Source organism: Microcaecilia unicolor, chromosome 2, assembly GCF_901765095.1.
Source record: "Microcaecilia unicolor chromosome 2, aMicUni1.1, whole genome shotgun sequence".
Classification (NCBI taxonomy): domain Eukaryota; kingdom Metazoa; phylum Chordata; class Amphibia; order Gymnophiona; family Siphonopidae; genus Microcaecilia; species Microcaecilia unicolor.
In genome coordinates, this window is record NC_044032.1 from 350,174,783 (window position 1) to 350,199,354 (window position 24,572).

At 45.7% G+C, this 24,572-nt stretch overlaps 1 protein-coding gene across 2 annotated transcripts in view; it reads left to right on the forward strand.

Annotated features, from left to right (window-relative positions):
* NCBP1 (nuclear cap binding protein subunit 1) overlaps nt 1–24,572 on the forward strand; it is a 293,702-nt gene that overhangs the window by 239,893 nt on the left and 29,237 nt on the right. For both annotated transcript variants that reach the window (XM_030194457.1, XM_030194458.1), the window contains 3 exons: nt 1,645–1,738; nt 21,086–21,189; nt 23,804–23,918. In XM_030194457.1, the coding sequence (XP_030050317.1) occupies nt 1,645–1,738; nt 21,086–21,189; nt 23,804–23,918 (313 nt within the window). The remainder of the gene's footprint in view (nt 1–1,644; nt 1,739–21,085; nt 21,190–23,803; nt 23,919–24,572) is intronic.

Consider the following 24,572-nt stretch of genomic DNA (forward strand, 5'->3'; position numbering starts at 1 on the left):
AGTATTGCCCCATATCTCCCCTACACACCACCGTCATCCTGTATCACCCCACCTCTCTCTCTGACCACCCCCATTCCAGTATCATTCCATCTCCTCTCCTCTTATTAACACCACCATCCAGCATTACTCCATCTTTCCTCCAGTCCTCACCACCATCATCATCCAACATGGTTCTCTCTCTCTCCCCCGCATCCTAACCATCCAGTATGGCACCATCTCTGCCCCTATCCCCACCACTACCATTCATCATGGGACCCATTTCTCCTCCAGTCCCCACCATCAGCACCATTCAAGAATGGCTGCGTCTGTCTCTCTTACCTCCCCATCCCTCCTTGTTTTGGCTGGGCTGCTGCCTATCTTGGTTTGCACAACTGTGGGACAGCAGCAGCAAGAGAAAGTAGGCAGATGCTGGGAGACTACATTGCACATGCGTACAAGGAAGCCTCCCCACGCCTACCTTCCTGCTGTTGCTGCTGTCCCACAGTTGTGCAAACCAGAAATAGCAGCACTACTACTACTACTACTATTTAGCATTTCTATAGCGCTACAAGGCATACGCAGCGCTGTACAAACATAGAAGAAAGACAGTCCCTGCTCAAAGAGCTTACAATCTAATAGACAAAAAATAAATAAAGTAAGCAAATCAAATCATATCAGTAAATAAGGAGGGGTGGGGAGTAAAGAGAAACTGATGCGGCCATGCTTGGATGGTGCTGGTGAGTGGGAAAAATAGGTGAGCCAGGCATTAACATAGTTAAAAGTTTTAATACACATTAAAATTGTAGCACGTTGATTGCACTAGGGGATGGGATTTCATATACAGTCTTTTCTTAGTTAAAATCAAAGTGATTTACTTATTTATATACAGGTACTTTATTTTGTACGTGGGGCAATGGAAGGTGATGTGGCTTGCCCAGAGTCACAAGGGAGCTGCAGTTCTCAGGCCACTACACTAACCATTAGGCTACTCCTCCAGTACACTACTTACCCTTTTGAAAACTGCTGTAGTCAAAAGTACTTGTGACTTGTCGCACCTGCTTTTGTGCAAGTAGAACTTTTTATGGAAAATGAGTATAAGTTTGGAAAAAAAATCTGTGTATCATATATAGTTTGAATTTCTATGTTGCTAATTCTCAAGGGTTCAAGGCAGTGGTCAACAAATATATAAAACTCAACAGTGAAAACACACATGCAGCCATACCCCAAAAAATATATATAATTGAAGGAAAGAAACGTGAAATTGAACAAAAATGCAGTCATGAAATCTATCAGATAATTGTAAACAAGAGATTGCAATGCTGTCGGCAGAAAGCATGCTCATAAATTCAGGTTTTATAATGTGTCTATCAAGTTAACTATATTGGAGATTATCCTAGATTTCTTTTGTGTGTGTGTTCCAAGGCATAGACCTTGAAATGTTTCCTTTAAATACAGCTAAGTTTGTGTGTTAAAGAACCCAAAAAATACTTTTGTCCAGTTTGTAGACTACTAGTTTGTGTCAAATGATTTAGAAAATTATTCTTCCCACGTTAAGGTATAACTTTTTTTTAAGGACCAGTTCCAGCCACCTAAAGCAAGGATATGAATCAAAAGTACTGACTCCAGTATTTGTTTTTAATGGATTTTTTGTTGTTTTTCGGAAAGGTTTCATGAAGTCTTCAAGACATTAGCTGAAAGCGATGAGGGGAAGCTACATGTTTTGCGAGTTATGTACGATGTATGGAAAAACCATCCTCAGGTAAGGATAATTCAGATTTTTAAAGACTTTCAGGAATCTAAAACATTTTAGATGTGGATAATCTTAATTAAAGTCTGTATTCTCTAAGCATATTTTGGCCTCCATCATTAGAGTCAAACAGATTCGAGTTATTTATTTAGATTTTGCTCACACCTTTTTCAGTAGTAGTTCAAGGTGAGTTACATTCAGGTTCTCTGGATAGTTCTCTCTCCCAGGAGGGCTCATAACCTAAGTTTTTGTACCTGAGGCAATGGAGGGTTAAGTGACTTGCCCAAGATCACAAGGAGCAGCAGCGGGATTTGAACCGGCCACCTCTGGATTGCAAGACCGGTGCTCCAACCACTAGGCCTGGTCTTTATTTTCATTAATCTTCAGTTACACAGCTAAGCAAATACTATGATCCCCAGTATGGAATTTTAAATTGTGCTGACTGAGCACCTCTAGATTGCAAGAGGTATGCCATAGTTTGTTGCATACTAGCTGTGATTAAAAAGACTATATAGATAGGACAGTTGTCAGTTTTTAGATAAAGCTGGCTGCTCTCATGCCCAAATGATCGAAAGCCCTGCGCTGTCCCAAGTTCTTTCACTCATAGAATAGTTAATCTCTGGAACTCGCTGGCAGAGGATCTGCAGCCCCCTCCAACCCCCCCCCCTGCATCCCCTGGTGGTGTAGTGGTCCTCTTCTCTGCCCCCCATACCTTTGTTGGAAGAGGGAGAGTAGTACACTCCCTACTCTTGCAGTAGCACCACCTTGAAAATGATGGCGCCCGGCCCTGCCCAGTGCGTCCTGGTCGGTGTTTCACACCATATACTACCTCCCTCCTCCAACAAAGGTACGGGGGGGGGGGAGGGGAAGAGGGCCACTAGACCATCAGGTTGGGGGGGCTTGATTTGCGGCCACCAGAGCTTTTTTGGGGGGGGGGTGAAAGGGAGGTTAGGGGGCTGGAGATCCACCAGATCTTCAGCCTCTGTGAAGTGTTGGGGGTCGCAGGCACTGGAGGTCCGCTAGACCTCCAGCCCCTGTGTCGCTAGCTTGGAGGGGGGGAGGGGTCAGAGTTCCTGCTTCTGGATGGGGGCTGCACTGGGGGGGGGAATGGGGGGTCTGCTAGCATGCAAAAGCATTCTGGACAGGGCTCACCATTCCTCCCCAATGGTCTGCAAACCCTAACACCAGCTCCCAGCTGGTGTAGGGTTTGCTGCGAACAGTGCACCAGTGTTTGGCTCGCTGATCATTGGGGAGGAATATGTTTAGCATGCATATGTATGCTACTTGTGCTGAGCCCTGTTTAGCATGCATTTGCATGCTAGTTGTGGTGAGAGCCTGCGAGTGCGTTTCACGTGCTCAGGGGCTCTAATTATGGGGCGGTAGCAAATGCAGGTGCTAGTATGGCACTAATAGCCTCTAGCACCTGCATTTGCTTCTGATCATTGGCCCATCAGTGAATGTGTTTCTCCATTTTGAATTTTTTCATGTTTATCAGAAGCAATATTTAGCATCACAATATTAATAGAATGTTTTCTATATATATCAAAAGGGAAATAAAAACATTATAAGTTAGCAAATGCAAATTGTGATGATTCTAGAGAAGTAGGATGTATTTTGTTGTTTCCTTAATCTATATACTTGTTTTTGCCTGCTTTGTTTTTGGGTTTTTTTTTTTTTGGGGGGGGGGGGGGGGGAGGTGGGAACTCAGATAAGTGGTGGTGGGGGGAGAGGGGCGGGGAATGAATTTTCTCCCCCTCCCATCAGATGGGCATTGATGAGTGTTCTCTTCCTTCCCCAAACATGCATGCTGCTTTTCACACACACCTTTGCAGCTGTAGCTGCAGCATGTTGATAAAATAACTTTTTTCATATCTTTGTATTTCTTCCACTTTTTATTTTTATTTAGCTTTTTCTTTTCTCTAGCCTTTCCTTATTAATTTTTCTTTTTCCACACTTCCTCTTCTTTCTGATTTTAAGTTTTTTTTAGTTTAATTATTCATTTTATTCTTTCAGCATTTCCTGTAGATTTTCCATCATGTTCCCATCTTTTTTTTTTCTTATTTTATACGTTCCATTCTTTTGTTTTTATTTTGTCCTTGTTTCCCATTATACTATTTATACTTTTCATCCTTTTCTCCTCCTCCTGCTGTCAAACACAGAGCCCTTGCTTCCCCACTTACCTTCTTCCTCTCCATCTCTGTTCCTCATCCTTCCTCTCATTCATCTCTTCCTCCACAACATCCTCCCTCTCTGTTTCTGCCCCTTCCCACCCTTCTGCTAGCTCTTTTTCCTCTCTCCTATCCCCCTTCCTTCTTCCATTTTTTTGCTCCACTTCCTTAGCCTCTACCCTTTTTATCTCCAGTCTTTCACCTTCCCCCTCCCAGCACACACACACCCTCTCTCTCCTTTCTCTTCTCCTTGCACGCTTTCCCTGTCATCCTCTGTCACTCCATCTATCTCACCCTCGAACCCCCTCTGGCACTCCCTTTCTCCTCTCTACATCTCTCCTCCTCCAGGCATTCTTTCCCCTTTATCTTTTCCTCCCACACCTGTTACTCTCCCGTCATCATTTCCTTTCCTCTCCTCACCCTAAACACTCATTGTCTCTCCACTATGTGAAATAACACAAAACCCAGCAAATGGACTCTTCAGAAGCTTGCCATATAATAGTAGCACCAGTCCAGGAACTCAAATGGCATAAACTCTACCTATGAAAAGTCAGCACTGCAAATATTGTAGAACAGTACACCTCCAGTTAGGAAAAGAGAACATGAACTACTACAGATTCCTACACAAAACCTACATGTTGACAGAATCTTTCACCATGGTTATAGTAGGAAACACACACTATCACCTAGTAAAAAAAGCAAACTGCAAATTATAAGCAGATTCAGACAGAAAATGAAGTGAAAGACTGAAAAAAACTGGACTCAGTGAGGCGTGTAACCCTGAATAAAGAGAAACAGATGAAGAGATCATATGATGAGCTAGAGCAAGAGGTGGAGAGGTCAGCTCGTAGGCCCACCTGGCTTCTTCACTCCCCATTACTGTCGCACCTACTATCAATAAAAACTCAACAGGGTAGCATAGAAAGCAAAATCAGTGGCTAAGTAATGTGCGAACAGCCATAAAGATATGATGACTAAACCAGCTCTGAAGAGAGAAGAAGAAAGGTCTTATGCAAGAGCCTAAGAGAGTGGACATGCAAGGATCATCTTCACCCAGAATTGGGTACGCCTGGGTGGCAGAAAATCGTAGTGGAGGTAATGGCAGAAGTTGTGGTAGCACTGGGTAAAAGTTCCAATTAATATTTGATAAACTTTGGAAAAGAATTTATAGTGCATTGGCAGCGGGTAGCCTTATTGAATCAGGAGGCCGTTTCCTCTACAGAAAAGGAAAGAGCTGACATACAATTGAGATTTACTTGGTGGAGGAGAAGCTAGATAATCTTGAGAACTGCTCAAGATGGAATAATTTAAGATTGAACATCCCAGAATTGGTTGGAGATGTGGAGCAGAGAGGCTATTTGGATCAATGAATAGGACAGTGCCTGCAGCGTCAGTGGTGTCCTTGTATTTTGAGACAGCACACAGAGTAAGTCCTCTCAAGGAAAACACTCCAACCAGCTTAGAGTGGAAATTTTAAAATTGCTAAACTTTGCTCAAAAAATGGAAATTCTCCATATGCTGAGATCCGAGAAAACATAAGACTACGAGAGGGGAAAAATTCCTATTCATTCAGGATTATTTGACCAGGGTTTTGCTACTGAGGAAGGCATCTGTGCTGGTGTGCATCCAGCTTTTCAGTTTGAAGATAAAATTTGCACGCTAGCCATTTAAGTTGAGAATCAGCTATCATGGGTCATAAGAATAGCCATACTGGGTCAGACCAATGTTCATCTAGCCCAGTATCCTGCTTCCAGCAATGGCTATTCCAGGTCACAAGTTCATGGCAGAAACCCAGTTAGTAGCAACATTCCATGCTACCAGTCCTGAATCTAGCAGAGGGATTGGAGAACGGCGGAGGTGGTCCCTCTTCACAAAAGTGGTGATAGGGAAGAAGCTGGAAACTACAGGCCGGTAAGCCTCACTTCGGTTATTGGAAAAGTAATGGAAGCCATGCTGAAGGAAAGGATAGTGAATTTCCTGGAAGCCAATAAGTTGCAAGATCCGAGACAACATGGTTTTAACAGAGGGAAATCATGCCAAACGAATCTCATTGAATTTTTTGATTGGGTAACTGGAGAATTAAATCATCGACGTGCTATAGACGTAATCTACTTAGATTTTAGCAAAGCTTTTGACATGGTTCTCCACAGGAGGCTCTTAAATAAACTCAATGGGCTGAAGATGGGTCCCGAAGTGGTGAACTGGATTAGGAACTGGTTGACGGACAGACGACAGAGGGTGGTGGTAAATGGAGTTCGCTCGGAGGAGGGAAAGGTGAGTAGTGGAGTGCCTCAGGGATCAGTGCTGGGGCCGATTCTGTTCAATATATTTGTGAGTGACATTGTTAGAAGGTAAAGTTTGCCTATTTGCGGATGATATCTAAGATTTGTAATAGAGTGGACACCCGGGAGGGAGTGGAAAGCATGAAAAAGGATCTGAGGAAGCTAGAAGAATGGTCTAAGGTTTGGCAATTAAAATTCAATGCGAAGAAATCCAAAGTGATGCACTTAGGGAGTAGAAACCCAAGAGAGACTTATGTGTTAGGCGGTGAGAGTCTGATAGGTACTGAGGGGGAAGAGGGATCTTGGGGTGATAGTATCCGAGGATCTGAAGGCGACGAAACAGTGTGACAAGGCGGTGGCTGTAGCGAGAAGGTTGCTAGGCTGTATAGAGAGAGGTGTGATCAGCAGAAGCAAGGAAGTGTTGATGCCCCTGTACAAGTCATTGGTCAGGCCCCACCTGGAGTATTGTGTTCAGTTTTGGAGGCCGTACCTTGCGAAGGATGTTAAAAAAAAAATGGAAGCGGTGCAAAGAAAAGCTACGAGAATGGTACGGGATTTGCGTTCCAAGACGTATGAGGAGAGACTTGCTGACCTGAACATGTATACCCTGGAGGAAAGGAGGAACAGGGGTGATATGATACAGACGTTCAAATATTTGAAAGGTATTAATCCGCAAACAAATCTTTTCCAGAGATGGGAAGGCGGTAGAACGAGAGGACATGAAATGAGGTTGAAGGGAGGCAGCCTCAGGAAAGATGTCAGGAAGTATTTTTTCACGGAGAGGGTGGTGGATGCTTGGAATGCCCTCCCGCAGGAGGTGGTGGAGATGAAAACGGTAACTGAATTCAAACATGCGTGGGATATGCATAAAGGAATCCTGTGCAGAAGGAATGGATCCTCAGAAGCTTAGCCGAAATTGGGTGGCGGAGCAGGTGGGGGAAAGAGGGGTTGGTGGTTGGGAGGCGAGGATAGTGGAGAGCAGACTTATACGGTCTGTGCCAAAGCCGGTGATGGGAGGTGGGACTGGTGGTTGGGAGGCGGGAAGTACTGCTGCGCAGACTTGTACGGTCTGTGCCCTGAATAAGGCAGGTAGAAATCAAGGTAAGGTTTACACATATGTTGTCTTGTTGGGCAGACTGGATGGACCGTGCAGGTCTTTTTCTGCCGTCATCTACTATGTTACTATGTTTCATGTTCATCTCAATAACAGACTCTGGACTTTTCCTCTATGAAGTTGTCCAAACCTTTTTAAAACTCAGATACGCTAACTGCTGTTACCACATCCTCTTCCAGTGAGTTCCAGAGCTTAACTATTTTTGAGTGAAAAAATATTCCTCCAAAGTATTTCCATGTAGAAACAGAAATATGATGGCAGATAAAGGCCATTTGGCCCATCCAGTCTGCTCATCTCCATAACCCTTAACTCCTCCTTTTCCTAAGGGATCCCACATGCATGACCCATGCTTTCTTAAACTCTGACACAGTCCTCGTCTCCACAACCTCCACCAGGAGGCCATTCCACCCTTTCTCAAATGAATATTTTCTTAGATTCCTCCTAAGCCTATACTTCATCGTATGCCCCTTCATTTGAAAAAGGCTCTCTTTCTGTACATTAATGCCCCTGAGATATTTAAATGTTTCTATCTTCTCCGAGGACAAGCAGGCTGCTTGTTCTCACTGATGGGTGACGTCCACGGCAGCTCCTCCAATCGGAACACTTTCCTAGCAAAGGCCTTTGCTAGTCCTCGCGCGCCGATACGCACCGCGCATTCGCTGCCGTCTTCCCGCCCGAACCGGCTCGTGCCGGCCAGTCTTCTTTTGTCCGCGCTCGGTACGGTCATATTACGCCATTCGCGCCCCTTAAGTTGACCTCGCGCGTCTTTTTTGGACTTTTCGCCAGTTAAAAAAAAAAAAAAGGGAAAAAGGATTTCGGAAGAAGGCCTTTTCGGTCTTTTTCCCCTTCCTGTATTTCCAGTTTTCGCCCCGTTAAGTTTCTTTTCGTTTTCGGGGTAGGCCCTTTTGAGGCCTCGGGTCGAATTTTTTCTCCCCCTCTTTTTGGTGCCTTACCGCAATTACGAGTTTTGATTTCGCCGGCGTGATTTTTCCGCCCATGTCATCGAAGTCTCCCAGCTGCTTCAAGAAGTGCACCCAGTGCGCCCGGGTAATCTCGCTCACTGACAGGCACGCGTCGTGTCTTCAGTGTCTGGGGGCTGGGCACCGCCCGCAGGCCTGTAGTCTTTGCGCCCTTTTACAGAAAAGGACTCAGGTAGCGAGATTGGCCCAGTGGAACGTGTTGTTCTCGGGCTCTTCGTCGGCATCGGGAGTATCGAGTGCGTCGACGTCGACAGCGTCAAGACCTCCGTCCTCGGCCGCGAGTGCATCGAGGCATCGACCCTCTGCATCGGGACCGAGACATCGGAAGTCGGTGTCGGTGGTACCGGGACCTCCACTTCTGCTGATGTCGTCGGACGGTGGTGCTTCGACTGGAGTGCAGGTGAGGGCTGTCCATTCCCCTGCTGGTGGCGGTGAGCCTTCGGGTGGGTCTCCCCCTACCCTGAGGGCTCCTGCGGTACAGCCCCCCCCGAGACCGACCTTCTTCGGCCTCGGCCCCGAGGAAGCGACGGCTGGATTCTACGTCCTCCTCGTCGGTGCCGGGAAGCTCCGGTGACATGCTTCGTTTGAAAAAGTCAAAGAAGCATCGACACCGGTCTCCTTCCCGTATCGGTACCGAGAGCTCTGGGTCGCCGAGGGAGTCGGCACCCAGTAGGCATCGGCACCAAGAGGACCGCTCACGCTCTGTTCAGGAGGTGTCGATGCGCTCCACTTTGGACAGCCCGGAACAGCCTCCACGCCCGGAACAGACTCTGACATCGACACCTACATCGGCTTCCATGTCTTTCTCTACAGCCACTCTACACGAGAGTCTCCGGGCCGTTCTCCCAGAGATCCTGGGAGAGCTGTTGCGCCCTTCCCCTCCGGTACCGGGGGTGCTTGCGCCACCGGTACCGTCGAGTGAGGCGCCGGCTGGCCCCTTGCCCGGGGTGAGGTCTCCGACATCGGTGCCGCTTGCGGTACCGACTGCGGTCGCCTCCCAGGAAGGCTCCCCGACGACGTCGGCGGAGGGAGCTTTGCCGGCGCAGGCGAGGGAGTCTACCTATCGACGCCCACACCGTGGCCGTGGTTCCACGGAGTCGAGCCGGGCACGGCTTCAGACACAGGTCCGTGAACTTGTCTGATACCAATGGTGAGGCCTCGTGGGAGGAGGAGGAAGACATCAGATATTTCTCTGACGAGGAGTCTGATGGCCTTCCTTCGGATCCCACTCCCTCCCCTGAAAGGCAGCTTTCTCCTCCCGAGAGTCTGTCTTTCGCGGCCTTTGTCCGGGAGATGTCTACGGCCATCCCCTTCCCGGTGGTTGTGGAGGACAAGCCCAGGGCTGAAATGTTTGAGCTCCTGGACTATCCTTCTCCACCTAAGGAAGCGTCCACAGTACCCATGCATCATGTCCTAAAAAAGACATTGCTGGCGAACTGGACCAAGCCATTAAGTAATCCCCACATTCCCAAGAAGATTGAGTCCCAGTACCGGATCCATGGGGACCCAGAGCTGATGCGCACTCAGTTGCCTCACGACTCTGGAGTTGTGGATTTGGCCCTAAAGAAGGCTAAGAGTTCTAGGGAGCATGCTTCGGCGCCCCCGGGCAAGTACTCTAGAACCTTAGACTCCTTTGGGAGGAAGGCCTACCATTCTTCTATGCTCGTGGCCAAAATCCAGTCTTACCAGCTGTACACGAGCATACACATGCGGAACAATGTGCGGCAGTTGGCGGGCTTGGTGGACAAGCTCCCCCCTGAGCAAGCCAAGCCATTTCAGGAGGTGGTCAGGCAGCTGAAGGCGTGCAGAAAATTCCTGGCCAGAGGGGTGTATGACACCTTTGATGTTGCGTCCAGGGCCGCTGCTCAAGGTGTGGTGATGCGCAGACTCTCATGGCTGCGTGCCTCCGACCTGGAGAATAGGATCCAGCAGCGGATTGCGGACTCGCCTTGCCGTGCGGATAATATTTTTGGAGAGAAGTCGAACAGGTGGTAGAGCAGCTCCACCAGCGGGATACCGCTTTCAACAAGTTCTCCCGCCGGCAGCCTTCAGCTTCTATCTCTACAGGTAGACGTTTTTATGGGGGAAGGAAGACTGTTCCCTACACTTCTGGTAAGCGTAGGTACAATCCTCCTTCTCGACGGCCTGCGGCCCAGGCTAAGCCCCAGCGCGCTCGCTCTCGTCAGCAGCGTGCGCCTCAGCAAGGCCCCTCGGCTCCCCAGCAAAAGCAAGGGACGAGCTTTTGACTGGCTCCAGCAGAGCATAGCCGACATCCAAGTGTCAGTGCCGGGCGACCTGCCGGTCGGAGGGAGGTTGAAAGTTTTTCACCAAAGGTGGCCTCTCATAACCTCCGATCAGTGGGTTCTCCAAATAGTCCGGCAAGGATACACCCTCAATTTGGCCTCAAAACCTCCAAATTGTCCACCGGGAGCTCAGTCTTACAGCTTCCAGCACAAGCAGGTACTTGCAGAGGAACTCTCCGCCCTTCTCAGCGCCAATGCGGTCGAGCCCCTGCCATCCGGGCAGGAAGGGCTGGGATTCTATTCCAGGTACTTCCTTGTGGAAAAGAAAACAGGGGGGATGCGTCCCATCCTAGACCTAAGGGCCCTGAACAAATATCTGGTCAAGGAAAAGTTCAGGATGCTTTCCCTGGGCACCCTTCTCCCCATGATTCAGGAAAACGATTGGCTATGCTCTCTGGACTTGAAGGACGCCTACACGCACATCCCGATACTGCCAGCTCACAGACAGTATCTGCGATTTCAGCTGGGCACACGTCACTTCCAGTACTGTGTGCTACCCTTTGGGCTCGCCTCTGTGCCCAGAGTGTTCACGAAGTGCTTGGCTGTAGTAGTAGCGGCACTTCGCAGGCTGGGGGTGCACGTGTTCCCATATCTCGACGATTGGCTGGTGAAGAACACATCCGAGGCAGGAGCTCTACAGTCCATGCAGATGACTATTCGCCTCCTGGAGCTACTGGGGTTTGTGATAAATTATCCAAAGTCCCATCTTCTCCCAGTGCAGAGACTCGAATTCATAGGAGCTCTGCTGGATTCTCGGACGGCTCGTGCCTATCTCCCAGAGGCGAGAGCCAACAACTTGTTGTCCCTCTTCTCGCGGGTGCGAGCGTCCCAGCAGATCACAGCTCGGCAGATATTGAGATTGCTGGGCCACATGGCCTCCACAGTTCATGTGACTCCCATGGCCCGCCTTCACATGAGATCTGCTCAATGGACCCTAGCCTCCCAGTGGTTTCAGGCTGCTGGGGGTCTAGAAGACGTGATCCACCTGTCCACGAGTTTTCTCAAATCCCTGTATTGGTGGACGATTTGGTCCAATTTGACTCTGGGACGTCCTTTCCAAATTCCTCAGCCACAAAAAGTGCTGACCACAGATGCGTCTCTCCTGGGGTGGGGAGCTCATGTCGATGGGCTTCACACCCAAGGGAGCTGGTCCCTCCAGGAACGCGATCTGCAGATCAATCTCCTGGAGTTACGAGCAGTCTGGAACGCTCTGAAGGCTTTCAGAGACTGGCTGTCCCACCAAATTATCCAAATTCAGACAGACAACCAGGTTACCATGTATTACATCAACAAGCAGGGGGGCACCGGATCTCGCCCCCTGTGTCAGGAAGCCGTCAGCATGTGGCTCTGGGCTCGCCGTCACGGCATGGTGCTCCAAGCCACATATCTGGCAGGCGTAAACAACAGTCTGGCCGACAGGTTGAGCAGGATTATGCAACCTCACGAGTGGTCGCTCAATTCCCATGTAGTGCGACAGATCTTCCAGGTGTGGGGCACCCCCTTGGTAGATCTCTTCGCATCTCGAGCCAACCACAAAGTCCCTCAGTTCTGTTCCAGGCTTCAGGCCCACGGCAGACTGGCATCGGATGCCTTCCTCCTGGACTGGGGGGAGGGTCTGCTGTATGCTTATCCTCCCATACCTCTGGTGGGGAAGACTTTGTTGAAACTCAAGCAAGACCGAGGCACCATGATTCTGATTGCTCCGTTTTGGCCGCGTCAGATCTGGTTCTCTCTTCTTCTGGAGTTGTTTTCCGAAGAACCGTGGAGATTGGAGTGTTTTCCGACCCTCATCACACAGGACGAAGGGGCACTTCTGCATCCCAACCTCCGGTCTCTGGCTCTCACGGCCTGGATGTTGAGAGCGTAGACTTTGCCTCTTTGGGTCTGTCAGAGGGTGTCTCCTGCATCTTGCTTGCTTCCAGGAAAGATTCCACTAAGAGGAGTTACTTCTTTCTATGGAGGAGGTTTGCCGTCTGATGTGACAGCAAGGCCCTAGATCCTCGCTCTTGTCCTACACAGACCCTGCTTGAATACCTTCTGCACTTGCCTGAGTCTGGTCTCAAGACCAACTCGGTAAGGGTTCACCTTAGCGCAATTAGTGCATACCATTACCGTGTGGAAGGTAAGCCGATCTCAGGACAGCCTTTAGTTGTTCGCTTCATGAGAGGTTGCTTTTGTCAAAGCCCCCTGTCAAATCTCCTATAGTGTCATGGGATCTCAATGTCGTTCTCACCCAGCTGATGAAACCTCCTTTTGAGCCACTGAATTCATGCCATCTGAAGTACTTGACCTGGAAGGTCATTTTCTTGGTGGCAGTTACTTCAGCTCGTAGAGTCAGTGAGCTGCAGGCCCTGGTAGCCCAGGCTCCTTACACCAAATTTCATCATAACAGAGTAGTCCTCCGCACTCACCCTAAGTTCTTGCCGAAGGTTGTGTCGGAGTTCCATCTGAACCAGTCAATTGTCTTGCCAACATTCTTTCCCCGTCCTCATTCCTGCCCTGCTGAACGTCAGCTGCACACATTGGACTGCAAGAGAGCATTGGCCTTCTATCTGGAGCGGACACAGCCCAACAGACAGTCCACCCAATTGTTTGTTTCTTTTGATCCCAACAGGAGGGGAGTGGCTGTGGGAAAACACACCATATCCAATTGGCTAGCAGATTGCATTTCCTTCACTTACGCCCAGGCTGGGCTGGCTCTTGAGGGTCATGTCACGGCTCATAATGTTAGAGCCATGGCAGCGTCGGTGGCCCACTTGAAGTCAGCCACTATTGAAGAGATTTGCAAAGCTGCGACGTGGTCATCTGTCCACACATTCACATCTCAGTACTGCCTGCAGCAGGATACCCGACGCGACAGTCGGTTCGGGCAGTCAGTTCTTCAGAATCTGTTCGGGGTTTAGAATCCAACTCCACCCCCCTAGGCCCATGTTTTGTTCTGTTCCAGGCTACACTCTCAGTTAGTTGCATAAATTGTTAGGTCAATCTCAGTTATGTCCTCGCCGTTGCGAGGTCCAGTTGACCATGTTTGTTGTTTTGAATGAGCTTGGGGGCTAGGGATACCCCATCAGTGAGAACAAGCAGCCTGCTTGTCCTCGGAGAAAGCGAATGCTACATACCTGTAGAAGGTATTCTCCGAGGACAGCAAGCTGATTGTTCTCACAAACCCGCCCGCCTCCCCTTTGGAGTTGTGTCTTCCCTTGTCTTTGTCTTGCTACATATGAGACTAGCCGGCACGAGCCGGTTCAGGCGGGAAGACGGCCGCGCATGCGCGCTGCGCATCGGCGCGCGAGGACTAGCCCGTGTTCCGATTGGAGGGGCTGCCGTGGACGTCACCCATCAGTGAGAACAATCAGCCTGCTGTCCTCGGAGAATACCTTCTACAGGTATGTAGCATTCGCTATATCTCCTTTTTCCCTCCTCTCTTCCAGCATATACATGTTGAGGTTCATAAGCCTTTCCTTATTTGTTTTATGTCCAAGATCGTTTACCAATTAGAGACTTGAATGGGGTTTGCGAGGTTCCCGTGGGAACAGAAGCAGTTCTGCGGGGATCCTGTGGGGACGGAAGCAGTTCTTGCTGGTTTCTGTGGGATGGAAACAGTTCCTGGGGGGTTCCCATGGAAGTGTACACTGCACTTCTGCCAGCCTCTCACTTACCAAGTACCAAGTTCTTTAAGTGCTGTCTCCTCCTCCTTGCTTTAATAGCAGAGATGCGGAAAGTCTCCATTAAGGAGGTGGTAGAAACACAAATGGTGACTGAATTCAAAAAGACATGAGATGAACACAGAATATCTCTAATTAGAAAATGGAAGTTATAAAAAAACCTAAACTTAAATGCCTGCATGTGTGTGGATGTGTCGAGTGACACTTAGATGACAATTCTGGCTGTGATGAACAAGGGCCGATACCAGACAGACTTGTATTGTCTGTGTCTCATATATGGCAATCTGGTTTAGGATGGGCTGGAAAGGGCTTAGACAGCAACTTCGGTGGCTGGAACATGAGGACAGTGGCTGGACAGACTTTTACTGTCTGTGTCCCACAAATGAGAAGACAAATAGACTGGAGTGGGCTTCAACGGCAGCTCCAGCAGTTGGTTGGAACATAAGGATAGGACTGGATAGACTTCTATGATTTGTCCCAGAAACACCAAGGAAAGACTATAATCAAGTTTATAATATCACACTCATTGATTTAATCATGAATTGATAATGAGTGTGACTTGGGTAGACTGGATGGACCATTCAGGTTTTTATCTGCTGTCACTTACTATGTTACTATTAATCCTCTGCTCCCGGGCTGATGCGCAGACCTCAGCTCTGACACAGGCACCAGCATCAGGTGTCACCTTGACCTACTTTCATGTTCATGTGGTGACCTCTAAGCATACAGTGCCAGTGAATCAGAGACAAATTTAACATGTGCACACCACAGTGTTCCAAGTTCCAACTTCTGTTCCCGAACTCAGAGAGAGACAGAGAGCCAACCAGAATTTTTTTTTTTTAATGTACCATTAAATTCTTGCGGGACTGAGTGGGGACAGGTTAAAGTCTTGCGGGGATGGGTGGAGATGGGTTAAATTCTTGTGGGGATGGGTAAAATTTATGTCCCCTTGCCACTCTATTACCAATTTTGTAGCCGCCCTCTGGACCGACTCCATCCTATTTATATCTTTCCGTAGGTGCAGTCTCCAGAATTGTACACCGTACTCTAAATGGGGCCTCACCAGAGATTTATACAAGGGCACCATCACCTTTCTTCCTGCTGGGCATCCCTTTCCTTAAGCACCCAAGCATCCTTCTGGCTTTGCCCATCGCTTTTTCTACCTGTTTGGCCACTTTAAGGTCATCAGACACAGTGTCCTCTGGTCTTTGTACTTTTTGAAAGAGTGACGAATCAATTCACTTATATCCATTCAACAACACTCAGGATTTTATAGACCCCAATCATATCCCACCTCGGACATCTCTTTTCCAAGCTGAAGAGCCCTAACCTCTTTAGCCTTTTATCCCTTTTATCATTTTGGTCATTCTTCTTTGAACCTTTTCTAATTCCGCTATATCTTTCTTGAGATATGGCAACCAGAATTGAACGAAATGCTCAAGGTGAGGTTGCACCATGGAGCGATACAGAGGCATTATTATAATCTTGGTCTTATTTTGCATCCCTTTCCTAATAATGCCTAGCGTCCTGTTTGCTTTTTTTTGGCCGCAGCCACTGCATACTGGGCAGACGTTTTCAGCGTATTGTCTACAATGACATGTAGATCTTTTTCTTGGGTGCTGACTCCTAAGCTGGACCCTAGCATCAGATAACTATGGTTCGAATTATTCTTCCCAATGTGCATCACTTTGCAATTTATACACATTAAATTTCATCTGCTATTTGGATGCCCAGTCTTCCAGTTTCCTAAGATCTTACTGATATTTTTCACAATCCACATTCGTTTTGACAACTTTGAATAGTTTTGTGTCATCTGCAGATTTAATCACCTTACTCATTCTGTTTTCCAGATCATTTATAAATATGTAAAATAGCACCAGTCCCAGTACAGATCCCTGCAGCACTCCACTTTTCACCCTCCTCCATTGAGAAAAATGGCCATTTAACCCTACCTCTGTTTTCTGTTCAATAACCAATTCCTGTTCCACAGAAGGAGATAGAGGTGTATTTTCAAAGCACTTAGACTTACAAAGTTTCATTGTAACCTATGGAACTTTGTAAATCTAAGTGCTTTGAAAATGAACCCCATTGCCTCCTTTTTCATGTTTTTAAATTTTTCTCAGGAGTCTTTCATGAGGAACTTTGTCAAAAGCTTTCTGAAAATCCAGATACACTACATCAACTGGCTCACCTTTATCCACATGTTTATTTACGCCTTCAAAGAAATTAAACAAATTGATGAGGCAAGACTTTCCTTGGCTGAACCCATGCTGACTCTGTCCCATTACTAGTCAAAAAATGTATTGTCAGTTCAATAAAAAGGTATCTCCTTATTTTCCTTTATTTTTTTAAATTTGTTTTTAATGTAGTGATTGGAATGTTAGTTTTTTAAATTTACATCTACTATCTTTGTACAGTATGGGGGGGGGAACATGCATCAGTGTTTCTGTTTCTCTGGTATTGCACTACGTAGAGAGTCTGGCATGGGGGGGTTAATTTAATTTTTACCTACATATTTCTGTTTTTCACTTGTGGTTAATTTTTACATACATGTTTGTTTTTCATTTGTGGTTACCTATTCTATACTTGGTGAGGGTCTAACTGCATGTGTGAAAGAGACCAAGTATTCTGTTAGCATCAAATGTCTGTATAGGATTGATCTGTACTAACAGCTTGATTAATTTTCCAATAGGTATATGGTGGTGGTGTGCCCACTGAAATGTTTACATTGCTGCCCTTTCCTAGATAGGTTCTTGTGAGACTCCTGGAGATTAGTGCTGTTAGTATGGTAGAATTGCTTTATAGGTCCTGAGAGACTTTTGTAAAGTTTTGTATTACTTCACGATATGCTTTGCACTGGATTTTGGATTTGGATTTAGCTCCTGTCTTTTTCTTCAATTCTAGCTCAGTGCAAGTTACACTCAGGTGCAATACATATTTTCCTTTCCCTGGAGGGATGACAATCGTAAATTTGTATATTGAGGCAGTAGAGATTTAAATGACTCATCCAAGATCTCAAGGAGTGGCAGTGGGATTTTTGAACCCGGGATACTCTGGTTCTCAGCCTGCTACTGTATCCATAAATACAGCTAGTAGAGATACCAAATTTGTTTAGAATATGTGTTAATTCAACCATGAACTATTGGCTAGAGAATGAGACAGGAACAAAGTTTGTCCCCATCCCTTCAGGCTGTGTCCCCTCCCCATGGTCCCTATCCCATCTGCATAAGCCTAAAACACTTATGATCTTATATTTACATCCTTTTTTAAATTAAAGTATAAAAGGAACAATATTCTGTACAACTGTTTATAAATCACAAATAGAAAACAATAATGAGCAACTGAAATAACCCCTACTCCTCCCCCCAGCCACCCTCTATCCTTCAATTCCCAACAATATCTTACTTCTTCTACCCCAAGGAACCCTAATTCATCCTGTTAAAATTACCAAGGGGACAAAATACAACCCGCTCTGTATGCCTTAGCAGGGGAGAAATATACCCTTTGAAGCACTGTTACAATTTTTTAATCTGTGGATAAATAAGTCATCAACAATCTCGGGATTCAGTCTAGCTCAAATGTCCTCTCAGAAGACGTGCTGATAGCAGAAATGCACAGGATTCCCCATGCAAGTTTTGCCAGTTTTGGCTAGCACTTTTGCTTGTTTATCCAAAAAATCAAAACATTGTTGTCTGCATCACTCGAACATAAATGTCCAATTCATTAATACTAGCCTTCAAAGGAGGCATTTGTTCCATAAAAATCGCTCATAAGACTGCTAACATCCATTCTCATTCTTTTGGGAGGGGGAGGGGGCTGTTTCGCATTTGTGACTCTTTCTGGGTATGTGAATTGTAGAGGATCCTGAGCTGTTGATGTACTGGAGCCTTCCATTGCGATCTGGTTTTGGTACAACCATCTCAATTTGGTTGCCTGTGTTTTTACATCATCTGAGAAGATAATTGGACGTGGATGTAGAAGAGAACCAACACTGTATAGTGGATGAACAGGAAATGTCAATTAGTTGGAAATGCTTCTGGATGAATCTGTTGCAGTAATAAGATGCTTGAGCAACTGGGCACGTGACAGAAGGATGTTTTAGAAGGTAGAAGTCTGATCAGCAGACAAAACTATTGTATACAGAAATAATGTCATTTAACAGTGCTTCATTTAAATCCAAAAGCAGTTTCTGTAGTTTTATCATTGAATTCAGTTGCCAGTTGTCTAAGATATGTTGATGCTAGCATTTTATAGTTGGAACAGCCTGTTTATGTCTAGTCTCAAGCTTTTCAAGAATGACACGGAGACGAAGCTTGTCCCCATCTCCATATCATTCTCTACTATTGGCCAGCAGATCTGAAGCCTGGTGGCCATTTGGTAACCAGCCAAAAAACTGGTATGCAAATCACTTTATGGTTGCTAGTAACCACAAGATTTTTGTTAGTGGTGCTGAACATCATTGTTCACATGGTCAACAGAAAGATGCTGGATGGGGGACTGTGGACTTATAGGACATTACCAGCCCCCTTTAACAACACTCCCTCACAGAGCCACATTAAGAAGCCAGATCCTGCAGTACAGAGCAGGGAGGGCGTGGCTCAGTTGGGTATATCAGGGAAGGCACAGTTCAGGCAGCCAGAGGGGCCCAAGGAAGGGGGAAAGTAGCCCTACATTATATGTCTTCATTACATATGTGTAAGCTATCAGAAACCTGGCTAAGGTAGACACACTATCTTGGAATACTATGAGAATCTTGTTCTTGAGGTCTGGCTTTAGAGACAGACTTGTATAACATTGAAGTTATGCACACTGTAACCGGAGTCACTCTTTGTTACCATTATTTCAGTTACTATGCAAAGTCAGTGTAGCACCACTTAATACTGTAATAGGATAGTTAACAATTTCCTTACAATGCCTAAATTTACAGTTTTAAGGCATAGCCAACTTTGTAAACATGTTAATAGGACTTATCACGTATAACTATAGTCAAGCCACTAATAATCTGTTAAAAGGTATTTCCACTTGATCCTTCTGGTGCTCTGCCTTATATGTGCACTGTCGATCTTTGAAGTGGCCGGCCCACCCGGTATCCTTTCACTGTGTGTGCCGCCACTGCAGGCGCTCAATCCCTCTGGCACTCAAAGGAAAGATGGGGAGCAAGCAGTCTCCATTATTGGCTCCAAACCTTGTGATGTACAACTGCCTGCGCTGCATGGTAGCCATTCATAAACAAGGAGCCAATGAGGGAGGGTGGCGCAGTGCTGGCTCATTCCTCATACTCCCTCATTGGCTCTCGACTTCATGATTATATAACTGCTGCATGGTGCAGGCAGCTGTATATTACAAGACTGGGAGCCAGTGAGGGAGAGATGTCTTTGTATGCTAAAGGGATTGAATGGCTGCAGTGGCACACAAGGGGAAAAGACAGAAGGTGGGCTGGATAGTTGAACTACTGTCCACCTAAACAGAGTGATATTGCCAATGGGACCAATCAAATGCTTGCATTTAAGTGGAGTATGTGTTTATAGCTAGTGTGCCAAATCAATGGGGGTTAAAAAGGGAAAAAGAAGAGCGACAAAAATGATAAAGGGAATGGAACTCTTTGGCTAAAGAGGTTAAGGCTCTTTATCTTGGAAAAGAGACGGATGAGGGGAGATATGATTGAGGTATACAAAATCCTGAGTGCTGTAGCACAAGTAGAAGTGAATTGATATTTTATTTTTATTTATTTTACTCGTTCCAAAAGTACAAAGTCTGGGAGACACTCGAGGAAGTTACATCGAAATACTTTTAAAACAAATAGGAAATTTTTTTTCACTCAGTGAATATAGTTAAGCTCTGGAACTAGTAACAGCAGTTAGCGTATATAGGTTTAAAAAAAGGTTTGGACAAGCTCTTGGAGGAAAAGTCCAAAATCTGCTATTGAGACAGACATGGGGAAGCCATTGTTTGCTCTGGGATTGATAGCTTGGAATGTTGCTAATATTTGGGTTTCTGCCAGGTACTTATGACCTGACTTGGCCACTGTTAGAAACAGGATACTGGACTAGATGGACCACTGGTCTGACCCATTATGTATATTCTTATGTAATTATGACTGGAGCTTAACCATACAGGTAGATGGAGTATGTGCTTATACAGTATTCCCCTAATTCTATAAAAGTTGCCAAAAATTGTGTGTGCAATTTAGTTGAATGACAAGTTCAATGCTAATTGGCTTTTAACAAGTAATTATTGGCACTAATTAGATTTGGCATTTAGGCATGGGATCCACTCCTAAAATTTTTGTGTGATCTGAAAAAAGGGACTCGGAAATGGTCATGGGCATAACATACATTGTTATAGAATAACGGAGATATGCACCTAATATAGGTGTGTACATGTGCACCACGTTTCAGTTGGTGCAAATAGCCACACCTAAAGTTAGGCGTTATTCCCGGGCATAAGCTGTATTCTGTAAACCGTGTCTAACATTAAGTGTGGCTTATAGAATAGCAACTTTTTTTTTCTTAGTGCCATATATAGAATCTAGCCCCATGTGCTTAAATGGAATGGACTGTAATACTGCTATGTTGAGATCATATATAGTTGCCAAGGCTTGATGCTGTGAATTCCTTTACGCTTTGCATTTTAAATCACATTTTCATTAAATATTTCTTTTGTAATGAGAGATATAAGGTTTAGCAGCAATTGAGAAAAGTGAGCACTGCTCATAAAATGGACGTTCACTTGCTGACTATGCTGCAGAACAGGTTGGAGGTCCTGGTTCCTGCATCCTGTAGATCCTACTTTAAGTTGGTAGAAACAGGAGGCTTTGGCGTGCCTAATTTGCTTTCTGTGTTTACAGATGATTTCTGTACTGATCGACAAGATGATTCGAACACAGATTGTTGATTGTGCTGCTGTAGCAAACTGGATCTTCTCTCCAGAGCTCTCTCATGATTTCACAAGGTACTGTGTTTAAAAGGATTGTTTGAGCAACCAACCTGTCATCTTAGGCTGTCTAAAAAATATTTTTCACTAATCTTCGTAAGATTTTGGCCTCTTTGGAGCATGGACATAGGAAGAAACTGCAATTGCTCCTCGTCAGTTTTGACGTGGAGAAAGCCTTTGACCAGGTTCATTGGGACTTTCTATTCGCCGCTTTGGTCAAGTACAGATTTACAGGGAGATTTCTGTTGACGGTGAAAACCCTATATTCTACTCCTAGGGTGAGAGTGTCTCTGTTAATGGGGTGGAGTCCCGCGACTTTCAGATTCTCAGAGGTACCAGGCAGGGATGCCCTCTTTCCCCTCTTCTATTTGTCTTGACACTAGACCCGTTGCTGAGAGACATAGTGGATAACTCAGCGGTGCAAGGGGTCTCGATGGGCACTCAGACCTTTAAAGTTGCAGCATTCGCAGATGATATTTTGGTGCATTTGACTGAGCCGCGAGACTTGCTGCTCGCCGTACTGGAAATCTTTAAAGAGTATGGGGACTACGCCAGCCTGCGTTTAAATTTGGGCAATCGGAGGCTCTGGCCTCATTGGCTCGGCTAGTGACAGAATGGGGAGCGGACTTTCCCATGCGCTGGCCGGCGAAGTCCTTCCGGTAACTGGGTATCCTCTTACCTGTGGATGTGACACAGCTATATCAGTTAAATGTCTCTGCATTGCTGGAGGACACTGGCAGAATCTTTGAGGGTTGGCGGAACTTCCCTTATCTTTGATAGGTAGAGTGAGCTTGGTCAAGATGGTGGTGTTCCCAAAGTGGCTTTGCTCCCTACAAACATTGCCTCTGGCTATCTCAGAGAGATATTAAGGCCTTATACAGATTGATTGCCCGGTTTTGTTGGGCTTATAAGAAATCTAGAGTCCCACTTTTATACTTGATAGGGGGTTGGGGGCAGGGAGGAGTAGGCTTACCTGATATGAAACTTTACAACCAGGCCTGTTAACTATGGCATTTAGGGGACTGGTGCTTCCAAACACAGACTTATACCCCAATAGAGCTTGAAAAAGCATTCTATGCTCCCTACCAGTTGTTTTCATTATTACATCATAAGTGGACGCAAACCCCTCTGGAGTTCCGAGGGAGTGTGTTACTCAACCCTTTAAGGGCGATGTGGAGGTTGATTGTGCAAACCCTAGGGGGAGACCCATATATTACTGTTCAGATTACCTTGGGGGGGGGGGGGGGGGCAATCCATCCTTTCACCCAGGCTTTACCAAGAGAGTATTTATTCATTGGGCAGACCAAGATATAACTAGATTGGAGCACTTGCTAACTGCTGAGGGGGTATTAGTCTCTTCCAAGGATTTATTAAACAGGGTGGGAGTTTCCTGGGGAAATATAGGTTCACGTTCTGGCAGGTCACCCATTATATGGCAATGTTGTCCCAATCTTCACTCGGCGGTCGTATGGGGTTCAAGCTAGAGAGTTCTTTCAATCCTTGAGGGAGGGAGAGGTATCGGTTTCATTTTTATATAAAGCTCTCACTAAATGTAAACCACCTAAAGATCACATTGGGTTGAAACTTAAATGGGAGCGGGAGATGGGGGCCCCTTTGACACAATGGGATATATCCATTTCCGTTGCACGCATACCAGCCCTCACTACTGACACGTTAACGCGCGACTACGGGAATGTGCTTACGCATTATTCATAGAGCATACATTTCTTCTTCCCAGCTATTTCATATGGGATGGTTGATGGAACCTACCTCTCTGAAGTGTAGGAGAGCCCCGGGGACACTTTACCATGCTTTGTGGAGTTGCTTCGCAGTGCAGGCATTCTGGCGTCGGGTAGCATGTTTCATGGAACAGGAGTTGGGAATCAAGGTTATGGGAACTTTATAACAGCTGCTCTAGGATGTGCTGGGAGCTTTTGGGAGTCGAAATAAGTATGATGTGATTCTCCAACGTAAGTTGTGTTTGCTTGCCCGGAAATGCATCCTGCAATATTGGATGGTACAAGACCCTCCAGCATATTGGCACTGGAGAAGCCGAGTACATCTCCTGGTGTCCTGGGAAGTCCGAGAATCTTGGTACTCTCCAAAGACACAGAAAAGGTTTTTGGTCACTTAGGGGTTATATCTCCAGATTCTGCACCCTCGAGGTCGTAGTTTGATCCTCAATGTGATGTGAAGAGTACTAATATGTTATTTCCCATATTGGAATACTGAGTTTCGGTTGGGAGGGGGTGAGGGAGTTTACTGTTTACAGTTTGGTGACCAAGACATGGTTCTGTTTATATTATTCTGTTTCACTATTGTTTTTGGAATATGTTATCAACCATCGTTGAAACCAAGACAAGAGGATAGGTGGGAGGGGGCAAGAAACTATTAAATACTAGAGGACAGACCATATCATGCTGTCTTTACATTGTTCACATTTGCATTTCTGGACACTTATATTGTTGCAAGTGTTTCCTCTGTATCATCATCATAAATAAAAATGTTGAAACATAAAAAATATTTTTCACTAATTTTCTGTCACAGATTTTAAATATTCAAATCTGTATCTTTACTATTCTGATTTGATCTGCAAGTGGATAAATTCATTCTGTTAAACATTTTTTCCTAGGTTGTACATTTGGGAAATCTTACATTCCACAATACGTAAGATGAACAAGCATGTACAGAAGATCCAGAGGGAGCTGGAGGAAACTAAAGGAAAATTGGAGAAGCAGCACAAGCGTGTATGGAAGTATAAGTACTGCTATTATAGTAGCTGAAAGACCATTAAGAGAAAAGTGCCTAGAGAAATTGGTAGCAGTTAATCAGGGATTCAATTACAGTTTAGATTTCTAAATCAAAATATTTCCAAGTTTGGGAAGAATTCTCAAGTTTATCAAACTAAGAGCAGACTATTGCTTTGACTCATGTATATTTTTTAAAGAGGAAACCTTCAATTGTGAAGTCAATGTAAGTAGGTTTTGACGTTTTCATTAGTGAATTTTGGATGGCATGAAACAAGGTTCCTTTCCTCCCTGCTACCTTAATGCATCCTGCTATTAAGGAAGGGTGATGATGTTGCTTCAGTTTTTCACTGTTATGGTTACTAATTTCCTGTCTCATTATGCCTCATCACCTATATTAAAATTAGTTGAGTGTGTGTTTCTAAAATGCTGTTGCTGCACTAGCTTAATGCTCTATAAAGTAAACACACACAAAGCATTTCTGCCAACTGTCACTGCAAGCTTTTTTTTAATATTTGTAAGCAGTCAGCCCTTGAGTTTTTAAAATACTTAGGATGATATCCAGCAGCTTCAATTCATTTTGTTCCGTTGGCAAGATGGGTTCAGTGTATCACCATTGAGGTATGAGGGGAAATTGCATTGCAGTGACAGGGG